At 35.7% G+C, this 12,100-nt stretch overlaps 1 protein-coding gene across 3 annotated transcripts in view; it reads left to right on the top strand.

Moving 5' to 3' along the window:
* The window catches only part of CYP7B1 (cytochrome P450 family 7 subfamily B member 1), a 175,618-nt gene that overhangs the window by 145,884 nt on the left and 17,634 nt on the right, over nucleotides 1–12,100 (top strand). For 2 of the 3 annotated variants that reach the window (XR_009603468.3, XM_060610626.3), the window contains exons 3-4: nucleotides 3,849–4,436; nucleotides 4,900–5,106. Coding sequence is in view for 2 of the 3 variants with exons in the window: in XM_060610626.3 (XP_060466609.3) it covers nucleotides 3,849–4,436; nucleotides 4,900–5,106 (795 nt within the window). In the remaining variant the exon portion in view is untranslated. Of the gene's footprint in view, nucleotides 1–143; nucleotides 288–3,848; nucleotides 4,437–4,899; nucleotides 5,107–12,100 lie in introns of all 3 variants that reach the window. The other variant, XM_060610627.3, reaches the window with a different exon arrangement.

Here is a 12,100-nt window from a genome sequence, read left to right as displayed (position 1 = left end):
TTCATTCATATTTCACTTTTAAACTAATATTTTCAGCTTGATGTTTTAAAAAATTCTATTGAAAAACTAAGCATGGAGATTAAAAGCTCATAATTAAGGAAAATCTCTTTAAAATCCAAATTTATCTCATATTTGTTGACTAGGCATTTCTATATCTAAAGGCTCAAATAGTTGTCCTGAATTCCCATGGATATATCTCTGGATAGCACCAAATACCTGAAATGAAAACATCAAAATTCAATTTATAACGATCCAGTTGTCAGACGTTTTGTGTACAAGACAACTGGGTGAATAATCTAATTTTTCTTATATTTACTGACGTACTTTGCGTTATGTAGCTTCACCTTCCTAAAAGAAGTGATTTCGAAAGAAGTGAAAAGGCTGCCGAGTTAGTAAAGGATCATGCACAGGTTATACAGGAATGCTAGAATTAATATCTTTAGACTCAGTCAGCTCTGAAAAGGGACAAGAATGAAATTATTGTTAAAGAAGACATTAAAAATTTTGAGCCCATTTCAAATTTATTGCTCTAAAAGATAATTATATATGATATATATTAAATAGTGCATATAATATTACATTATATATATATATATATATGTATATATACATATATGTAGCAGAAGTGAGCCCCATTTTGACATTTCTATTTTAGACAAATGCAAACCCTGAAATTCTTTAAATCAATATTTCATATCAACTGCTGACAGCATTCTTTTCTCTTTTGGAAACATGGCAATGGATATTGTTTCTACCTTGTGATCTTTGTAAACTAGGCAACTTGCCTATCAACACTTGATATTCATTTACATAAAATCACACTGGAGCAAAAGTTAATTTTGCTCCAAGAATACATGGCCTTCAGAATAACTTTTCAGATTTCCTTTGTTAAAAAATTTAAATTCATTTTATGAATGTATATGTGTTTTCCTAACTGTCTGATTAAAGATTACAAAGAAACTCTGGTTTTGCATCTCACATTAGCAGATGGTGGACAGATGGTTTAAATTAATATTAATTTTGGAAAACTTAGCTTAAATTGTTTATACTGAAGATTAAAAGTTGGAAAAGCCAACTAACATCTCCAGGGTTATTAGTACTTCCAAACCCACTTGAAAAGTAAAATCCAGAAAATCAAAACGTCTACTTTTAAAGCAATCAACATCTTACTCAGAAAGAGAGTTGGGAAAACACAATGCCTTGATGTTGAAGAAAATTAAAATAAGAATGAGAAAGAGAAAATACAGATCCTGGAGTATAAAGAGGCTTGACAGGAGTGAGAATTTCATTTACAAATAAATTGATTTTAACTAATCAGGAAGGATTTTTATAAAGAACCTATATGCCATAATTGCTTATTTTAAAAAACAATTTATCAATAATTGGTTGCTAATTAGCTTTTATTCCTTTTATTTGAAATTAATCTCATTGTTTTCTTCCCATATCCTAACCAGCAAGGAGAGAGAGGGGCTATATGTGTATTTGTGATGAATCGTAGACAAAAACTCTTGCATGCACACAGGCTCGATCTACTTCAGTAGGCCAATGGCCAGTAGCTCATGCTGTCATGGCTGAATATAGTTTTGTCTTTCCACTTAGATTTTAATGAATGTAGACAATTGGTAAGAAAAATTCAAACTATTCTCTAAAAATTGTGTGTTTTACAAACTGAATCTTTTATACATTCTCTGAATTTTAGTGGCTAATTTAAAATAACCCTAAAGATATTTAACAAAATCTTCTCATTTAGTGAAAGGAGGAAAGTATGAATCACCACCTGTGAAAATACATAGCTTTGCCTAAAATTATATCTTTTGCAAAATAAGAGAATTCACTCTTTTTTTTCAATTATTTGTCAGGCAGATGCTGGCAATTTTATTTAATTAAGATGCTATGGTAAAGCAGGTGTCATAAAATATGCTCAAATCCAGTTGAGTCCTTTTTGCTCTCCCTAGGGGAAAAAAATCCAGTTTACTTTATAGACGCAGCTTTGGGATCTGACCAGAATGAATAGACACTTCTAGCTTTACCCTCATTCCTATATTGGCCCACCTTATTAAATAAGTGAAGGAGAAATACAATATATAAAATTCAAGACGTATGATATATTTTTAGAAAAACATCATAACACATGTACATTAATGTATACTTAAAAATTACGTTTTAAAATTGTAAGACAAAAACATACTATCCTGTTTCAAGAATTAGGTTGCAGATTATTCAAAACTTTGTCCTAATCATGTACCACATTGAATTTAATATCTGTGATGCTGCTTGAATTACCAATAAATAACAAGTGAGGCATTGTTGGTCTAAGAAAGCTACACACACATACACACTCACGCAAAGAGGAATGATAAAGTGAAGAGGAAAGTGTGTATGACCTTACAAATGTTAATGTCTATGAACTGTTTTCTAGAAGACAATACAATTAATAGATATTAAAATTTGTAGGGTTATCTAAACTTCATGTCTGTTCATGGAAAGAAAGGACATTAAATGCCCATTTTAAATACTCTTTGCATAATACTTCGAATTAGGAATCTTAAAACAGCACTCTAGTGAGAGGAAGTCAGCACTGCGTAAGGAACGGAACAACGAATGGAGAGTGACTTCTTGTCCAGGCTCTGCCACTAAAAATGGCAGTGGGATCTTGGCCCTTAACCTCTCTTGACTTTCTTTAGCTTTTTCAACTGATTAATTTAGAGTTGATAGTTGAACCATCAATGATCACCTGGGAACTGGGAACTCTCCCAACTCCAAGAGTTCCCAAGAGCTGGGAACTCTCCAAGTTTCCTGCCAGTTTTGAGAGACCAACCATAGAACGGCCATGTTCCTCAGTGTGCTGCCTTAAATCACTTCAGGCCCCTGTCAAAAATAGAGACTTGTAGGTCCCACATCTAAACCTTATGAATCAGAATCAGGCAGGAATCTGTATTGTTAACCAGCACCCTAAGTCTTTTAATGGGGTAAGTGTGGACAACACTGATCTATGAAAAGACCAAATGTCAGCACCTCAAGGAACTATCTTGATGATAGATAACTCCAGGCAGACTGAAGCAGATTTCCCTTTCTCTTTCTGCTACATTGCGTTCACATCTCTGCTACAACACCATCCACAATGATACAATGATTTCTTTGCATCTTTTTATCTTAAGAGGAGAGAGATCCAAATAAATATCTGGATCTCAATAAATGTTGAAGGTAAGGATGAATGCATGAATGGACAGGTTCTAGTTTGGAATTCTGTTTTAATCACAAATCAGTAGGTAACCTTGGACATGTTACTAAATCTCCATGAACCACTATTTTCTCATGTATAAAAATGAAAATGCTGACATTTTGATTCGGTATTAGTGTTGCATCGAACATTAACTTGTGAGTACTGGCCTCATACCACATACTCATTTATCTGAGTTAAAGGTATTGTATCCAACCAAAGCTAAGAAGATACCAAGTATGAAATAGCTCTTTATGAAGTGTAAATAATAATTTGTTTGTTTGATGTTTGTTTTCTGTTTGTATTATTGTATGAGAAATGTTTAAGTCAAGAGATTCTGAGGATATTTCAAGGGTAGTTTAAATACTTGGGTACTTAATTAAAATAAGACAGTATCTTTTTAAAAGTCATTCAGAATTTAAGAATATTTAACTTAAAGCCTTTCCTACTATCTCCCGTTTTTAAAGGAAACAGGTATGGAATCTGAACGAAATGGATTTTTATTAAACTTTGCACCTTTCTAGATGTTGTCAAGGTCTTCCTAATTTTGATTAAAATATTTTCAAATTTCAGGTATATTGTGTGTTTTGCTACCAAAAGAGCTCATATTCTCATTTATTTCTTTTAGGAAAGTATATAACATTTATCCTGGATCCTTTTCAGTACCAGTCAGTGATGAAAAACCGCAAGTTAAGCTTTCGAACATTTACTAATAAACTCTTAAGGAAAGCATTTTCCATCAAAAAGCTGGAAACCAATGATGACCTGAACGATGAACTTCACATCTGCTATCAGCTTTTACAAGGGAAATCTTTGGACATACTCACAGAAAACATGATGCAGAATTTAAGACAAGTGCTTGAACTCCACCTACTAAAAGCCACAGATTGGGTCATGACACCGCTGTTGGCATTCTGCAACTCAGTGATGTTTGAGATCACATTTACAACCATATATGGGAAAAGTCTTGCTGGTGGTACGAAGAAATTTACTACTGAGCTAAGAGATGATTATTTAAAATTTGATGACAAATTCCCGTATTTAGTATCAGACATACCCATAGAGCTTCTAGGAAATGTCAAGTCTATTAGAAGGAAACTTATAAAAAACTTGACATCAGAACACTTAGCTAAGATACAAGGATGGTCAGAAGTTGTTCAAATGAGGCAAGATATCCTGGAGAAATACTATACGCTCGAGGACCTTGAAATAGGAGGTAAGAAACTTCTGGATGATTACTTGTCTAAAATAAAATAATTTACAATAGACCTTTGAAATAAAAAGACAAAATGGTGACCTTGAAAATTTTTATGCTCTTTCTAATTGGCTAATGATAAAATGTTTTACTCTGAAACAACCCTCTGTGATAATTGATTTTTTTTTTTTTTTTTTGCTGAGGTGGTAAAACAAGATACTTAATGGTGATAATGAGAAAGAGTATAACTAAGCTGCATTTACTCCTCTTATCTCATCCCCCACCTCCCCACCCCCCACACGCACATTACATTTTAAACTATTCTCATTAAGCAGAAAATTAGACTTCAGAAGCCTATTGGTCCTCATTAGCATGCACTGATCCTTGGCTGGGTCTGTGTCCTAACATCTTTTAATTAGCACACTGCAAATCTAATCAGTGTAATAAACGCTATTAATCTTCCTTTTCACTTATTTTCTCCCAGCACATCATTTAGGCTTTCTCTGGGCCTCTGTGACAAACACTATTCCAACTATGTTCTGGGCGATGTATTACCTCCTACAGCACCCAGAAGCTATGGCAGTGCTGCGTGACGAAATTGACCATTTGCTGCAGTCAACAGGTCAAAAGAAAGGGTCTGGATTTCCCATCCACCTCACCAGAGAACAATTGGACAGCCTGGTCTACCTAGGTAATTTATTTTTATCTGTTATGAAGAAAAGAAGGTACCTCTCTGCAAACTCAGTTTATCACTCAAAGCTGTTTACCAAGAGGTGGAGGACACAGCTGCCTAATTGACATAATAACACCCATTTACATCAATTATAAATTATGTAGTTTATAGCTATAGATACTCTCATTACATGTAAACATTAAGGCCTAGGTAATTAACTATGCAAGGTATGCAAAAGGCTAAACCAAAGCTTTGCAATTATTTGAAAAAAAAAGTTTATGCCTATTAAGTCATTTGATTCTGAGCATCTGTTGGTGTGCTAACGCTTTCTAAACACTGCTGCACTATCTTGACAAGAAAGGTATTTGGGGATTGAAAAAGAAAGTATTTCAGAAGGCAACTTGTGTACCAAATGTATTTATTCTTCCCTAAAATGGTATCTATATTTTAAGGCAGAGGTTAGGATGTTTTACACAGCTTGCAGTGTATGATTCTCAAGAACGTAGTAAAAGTGATTTCCACTGGAACTTCTTGACTTAAACATACTTGGGGGAGAGAAAAAGGAAGGAGGGAAGAAAAGGAAAGGGAGCCAGGAGGAAAAGAAGCAGCAGCAACTACTAATTACTCCATGTGAAATGTCAGTAGTTTATAAAATAATCACTGACTCATGAGATATGCATAGCCACTATTTCAAATATATTGGAGGTCAGGAGTGACTAGGTTCGTTTTCTATTTCTACATAGACGTGTACACCAGTGACATGAGCTTTCGATGACAATGGATTGCATTTTCCTTGACCAGTTTTGATAAGACACATCATATGTTTATGTGAATAAACTTTAACTCCCGAAGTTAAATTCCGTATCAATGAGTTATTCTCTGTCCCTTCTGTATTGATATTTCATCCTGTGGTATCCTTTACTGTACAATAACCCAAGTCCCTTTGGGCACAGGTAGGAATATGTCTTTATATGTATCCGTTGTTCCACTCCTGACAATGTAAGCAAGTATTTTAGCCTGTGTTGGCCTCAGTTTTTTATCTTTTAAATATGTTCCAGGTTCACATTTTTAAAAAGGTGGGGTGGCTCAGTCTGTTAAGCAACCAACTTCAGCTCCGGTCACGATCCCAACTGTTCATGAGTTCGAGCCCCGCGTCAGGCTCTATGCTGACAGCTCAGAGCCTGGAGCTGGCTTCCGATTCTGTCTCCCCCCTCTCTCTGCCCCTCCCCTGCTTGCCCTCGGTCTCTCTTTCTCTCAAAAAATGAATATACATTAAAAAATAATAATAAAATAAATATGTTCCAGTTCTTTGATGGGAACTTCCGAGCGCAAAGAACTCACAGATCTTGAGTTGTGTTGACTTTTGGGCGATATTAAAAAGAATGGCCCTTGTGTTCTAAGAGACTGTTCCCACGGACTAGGCTCAGACCCATCAGAAGCAGTAGCGGGAAGCTTGTCTTGTACTGGCACTTGGTTAGCTTGTTCGATCAATTGGGAAAAATGTATCACCGTATAGTCTTTAGCATACATTATCCAAGTAATTTAGCATACATTATCCAAGTATTTTATATTTGCCTGGAGAAAGAAAGTAATCCCAACATTACCAAAATACAAATATTATTTTGGTCTTTGCAGAATTATTGGTGAACAAATCCAAAAAACAATGTGCATAAAATTCTGGGTAGTCACCTTCACATGGCTACACAGTATTTTCTGGGTAGATTTATAGATCTATGAAACTCAAGGTTGCTTTCCTATGTATTCCAGTAATTTCAGCGGCATTTTCTGAGTCAGATGATGGATACTGGGAAGTAAAGCAAATAAACTTAAAGGAATATGTGTTTATATTCTGTACACAGTTATTACTCTTAAATATTTAGTTGAAAGTCATCAATTCTCTTTTACTCTCGACATCTTGTTATTGAAAGAAAAGATAATTTTTTTCCCATTTTTATTTTTTAATTTATTTTTAATATGAAATTTATTGTCAAATTGGTTTCCATACAACACCCAGTGCTCATCCCAACAGGTGCCCTCCTCCATGCCCATCACCCACCCTCCCCTCCCTTCCACCCCCCATCAACCTTCAGTTTATTCTCAGTTTTTAAGATTCTCTTATGGTTTGGCTCTCTCCCTCTCTAACTTTTTTTTTCCTTCCCCCCCCCCATGGTTTTCTGATAAGTTTCTCAGGATCCACATAAAAGTGAAAACATATGTTATCTGTCTTTCTCTCTATGGCTTATTTCACTTAGCATCACACTCTCCAGTTCCATCCACGTTGCTACAAAAGGCCATAGTTCATTCTTTCTCATTACCCCGTAGTATTCCATTGTGTATATAAACCATAATTTCTTTATCCATTCATCAGTTGATGGACATTTAGGCTCTTTCCATAATTTGGCTATTGTTGAGAGTGCTGCTATAAACATTGGGGTACAAGTGCCCCTATGCATCAGTACTCCTGTATCCCTTGGGTAAATTCCTAGCAGTGCTATTGCTGGGTCATAGGGTAGGTCTATTTTTAATTTTCTGAGGAACCTCCACACTGTTTTCCATAGTGGCTGCACCAGTTTGCATTCCCACCAACAGTGCAAGAGGGTTCCCGTTTCTCCACAACCTCTCCAGCATCTATAGTCTCCTGATTTGTTCATTTTGGCCACTCTGACTGGCGTGAGGTGATATCTGAGTGTGGTTTTGATCTGTATTTCCCTGAAGAGGACTGATGTGAAAGAAAAGGTCATTTTAAAATTGTGACATTAAAGCAGAAATGTTTAAATTTATTTCATCAGAAGAAATGGCAAGTTCCAGATCTACAGTCTGGGTCCATTTAGGTCCATGGCTAGTGCTAGAGATTTTCATCCTTGGAGCCCTCATTAATTTACAGCTCACTTATCATCAACAGGTGAAAAACAGTTATTCTAAGAGAGTGTAGATCTACCTGGATAAAGGCAGAGCCTTCAGCAATCTAGAAAAGGTGGATCTCTGTTCATCGTGACCTCGGTTACCAGCAGAGGCCAGTGTTGTTCATTGCGAGAATTTAATCTTCTAGAAAATAGTGTGCATTTTTTCTTGCACGAGATAGACAGTTTGATGCAGATTGAAGCAAATTTTTACATGAATTAGTAACACAACAGATAACCTCTGCGTCTGGTCATAGTTCAATTGTGAATATTTCTCGATATGAGTAGAGCATGAACTGTACATACAAAAGGAAGATTTACAGAATTAAATATTTACAATGTACCCCCTGATATGGGGTATATGTGTCTCCCCTTTCTCATGTGCTTAAGGACAGAGTTCTATATATTCTAAGTATATTTCTTTAAAAATAAATACATCTTGAATTTCTATTATTATAAGGAAAAAGATCACAAGGATGAAATGAATGCTACTATTTTTTTTTAACCAGGAAGAAGAAATTTTTTTTTAACCAGGAAGAAGAAATCTCTTTTAACAGAGATTTTGCATGTCAGCATACATTGATTATAAAGTAAGGTTGAAAAGATAGTTAGAATGCCATAGAAATGACTGCTTTATTCCTGAACAAAAATGATGTCTCTTGTTTAGAGTGATTATAGAAGACAGAGCCCAATGGGGCATGGGTTTATCATAATGCGAATCATTGTGCATATATTATTGACATTTGTGGCTCAATCCTCTAGGCCTTCCATGTATCAAATTTCCTCTGACATCAATATACACTTAATGTCAGCAAAAGTTAAAATATGTACCATAGATTTGGCTTTTAAGTACCAAGCCTGTTTAAGTAATTCAAAGCAATCATCTGTTGTAAGAGGTTGTGAGGGATTCATGCTTTTTTTCCAATGCTCTTGAGAATCTTTCTCTGAAACCATTCCACCTTTTTTTTAGATAAAGAAAAACACAACTTTATGTTTTTGTATACTTATATAACTTATTATGAGGACTCTGCTTATCATGACTTCACCAAAATTTTATATCGATTGATGTTTAGTAAAGGTCTCTACAACAAAAGTTAAATATAAATTTAAAATAAGATAGTAAATGCAATGAGGCTCAAATAACAGCCAGTTGGGCCGAATCTCAATAGGAAGAATTGGTGATAGAATGGAAGTTTGAGAAACTCTGAGAGAAAAGTAAGAATTTTTCAGTTTTCCCAGAAAGAGAAACCTGGAGTGGAGGTAGGATTTAGACAGAGAAAGAAAAAAGAGAAAAGATGAGTCAGAGAGAAGAAAAAAGGTAATGCAAGGAGGGGAAAGATGCTCTCAAAATTGGAATTTTGACAAACGGAGAGCAAATAATCTCGCTGAATATTACCTCTTACTTCTACATTTGCCTAAATAATGTATATAAATAACTTTAAAAGTATGGGTTCAATAAATGTTATCTATTGCTATCCCCAAAATGATATTTAACCTCAATGCCATCCCTGCAATGTTTATGTTGTTCTCTTCATTTTCAATTATTTGTGAATCAAACTGGTATCTAACTCACATCTACCTTACCCCGCAGGAGTGCTCTTTCTGTGCATCACACATGAAAGAACAAACATACTCTAGGTAAGAAGAACCTAAGTCAAAGTGGATTATAAGTTCTGACCTGAATAAGTGAATAACTCAGGTGTATTGCAGGCACCTAATTTTGTTCAATTACGTGTTCTGAAAATGAGAAAAGTTGCACCTGCAGCTGAAGTGAGGGTTATTGGAATAAAAGGAGGTGCTGTAAAACTAAAGCTCAGCAAAATGTCTAACAGTTTTTTAAAAGGAGACTGTATATTATAAAACCCCTAGAATTATGAGCCTGCAGTGAGTGATTTTCCAACAAAATTCTATCAAAACTTGCTAAACCCAATTAGTGAGGAGAAAGAAGCAGAAACAAAGAAATGATCAGTTGAAAAAAAAATAAAGATCCTTTAGTAACACATGATGATCATTAGACATAGTCCATGTTAAATGTATTAATGACTTCATAATTTCAAGGCAATTTTATGGACTCCTACATTTTCTCAGGTGATCTTTTCAAAATACTGGGGGACTAGGGCAGCTCTTATGTTGCCATTATTTTTACAGAGGAGAAAATGTTCAAGGTGCTAAATAACCTGCCTAAGGTCACGGAGGTAAAGGGTTTTCTGGCCACATCCAACCTTTTTCCCTCAGACTTGTCTCATAGCAGAGCCCTCGGAGCCCTTTCTCATTGTCCGAACTGAGAGGGGAGAGGGATTCTTTGTGTCTTGATTCAGCAAAGCTAGCCATGATAAGCACATGTACAAGATCAGAAAATGTGAGCAAGATAATGATAGAGTTAACTATATTTTTAATTTCCAGATGGAACAGTATGAATGGCAGTATTAACAACTATCATTTTCTTATGTGGTAGGCACTGTGCTACCTGCTTTACATATATTAGCTTTTTTAATTTAAAAGTACTATTATCTTCATTTAATTATTAGGTAACAAGATTCAGAAAGATTAGTTAACCAGCTCAACTCCTACAGCTAGGTATGTGGCAGAGCCAGAAATCGATGCCAGCTCTGACTTAAATGCTAACCCATAAATACTGTCACTTCTGGGGGAAAATGCTCTACAACTTTACCAGAGAACTTGACCACTCTTTTACAAGGATATGTATCACTAATTCTCAGATGCAGTTGGGTTTGAGGGTAATAATGGGGCTAGAGGTTCACATCAGAATTTGGGGGGTGTTTTTTTAAATAAAAATAGATATTTCATTTTAAAATAAATTTGCATTTACAGAAAAATTACAAAGATGATAGCGTTCCCATACACCTCCCCCCACCCCCCACACACACATACAGTTCTCCTTATCATTAACATCTTAGTGTGGTTATTTGTCACAATTGTGGGTGTTGTTTTGAAAACATTCATTCAGTATTAAAGATAATTGTGTATTTGAAAAATAATACATAATTTAAATTTTTATTTTTATTTATTTTTGAGAGAGAGAGAGAGACAGAGTGCCAGCGGGGGAGGGGCAGAGAGAGAGGGAGACAAAGAATCTGAAGCTGTCAACACAAAGCCTGACTCAGGGCTTGAACTCACAAGCCTTGAGATCATGACCTGAGCTGAAGTCGGACGCTTAACCGACTGAGCCACCGAGGCGCCCCCAAAATCATAAACAATTTAGACAGTAATAGTAAGGTTTAATAAAATCCTCTCTTCCAGTGGGGATAGTCTTCTTATTTAGAAACTTCTAACTGGAGAAGGAAGGTGAGGTATCTTCCACAAAGGGTTACACCAGAAATCAGATAGTGAGATTTTCATAGGTAATATAAGGAAACATTGGTCAAAAAGTGAAAAAGACTGATCTGGATGTATATCAAATTTTCAGTTCAGCACAAAGCTAAGAGGGTTAGACAATATAATGAATACTGGAAACAGGAATTGAAAGGGAAACAATGAGAAGGCAAAATACTATACTTAGGTCAAAAATCAACCGCATAACAACAGGATGAGGAAATGTGTGGCTTAGCAGAATAGTTGAAAGCAGCCGTTCTTAAACTTAATTGTTCATTGGAATCATCTGGGGAGCTTTAAAAACTACTCATACCTGGTCCCACCCCCAGAGGTTCTGATTCCATTGGTCTGGAGTGCAGGCTGATGGCTTTAAAAGCTCCCCATGGGGGTTCTAAATGTGCAACCAAGGTAGAGGGTTCTAAATGTGCAACCAAGGTTCAAAACCACTCATTTAAAGGTTTAGTTAATGCAGTGGTTCTGATTCCATTGGTCTGGAATGGAACATTTATTTTTTTAATACCATTTCAGGTGGTTCTGATGGGCAGCCAGAGCTGATAACCTGTAGGGTATCACAAAGCTTAAGACGAGTCAGTGGTGATATGATTTCAAAAATCTGTTGCTCCTCTGCTTCCGACAAAACATGAATAGAAGTCTGGTATGCAAGGTAAAGAAAGTAGTTCCTTTCCACGTTCCTGATTGAAACACCACACCCAATTCTGCCACACTTTTAGAGGCACATTGATTAATTGAATTCATCTAGGATGCCAAGAGACTGAGGC

This window comes from Panthera onca, chromosome F2, assembly GCF_046562875.1.
Source record: "Panthera onca isolate mPanOnc1 chromosome F2, mPanOnc1 haplotype 2, whole genome shotgun sequence".
NCBI lineage: Eukaryota > Metazoa > Chordata > Mammalia > Carnivora > Felidae > Panthera > Panthera onca.
This window is presented reverse-complemented; position numbering and strand designations above follow the sequence as displayed.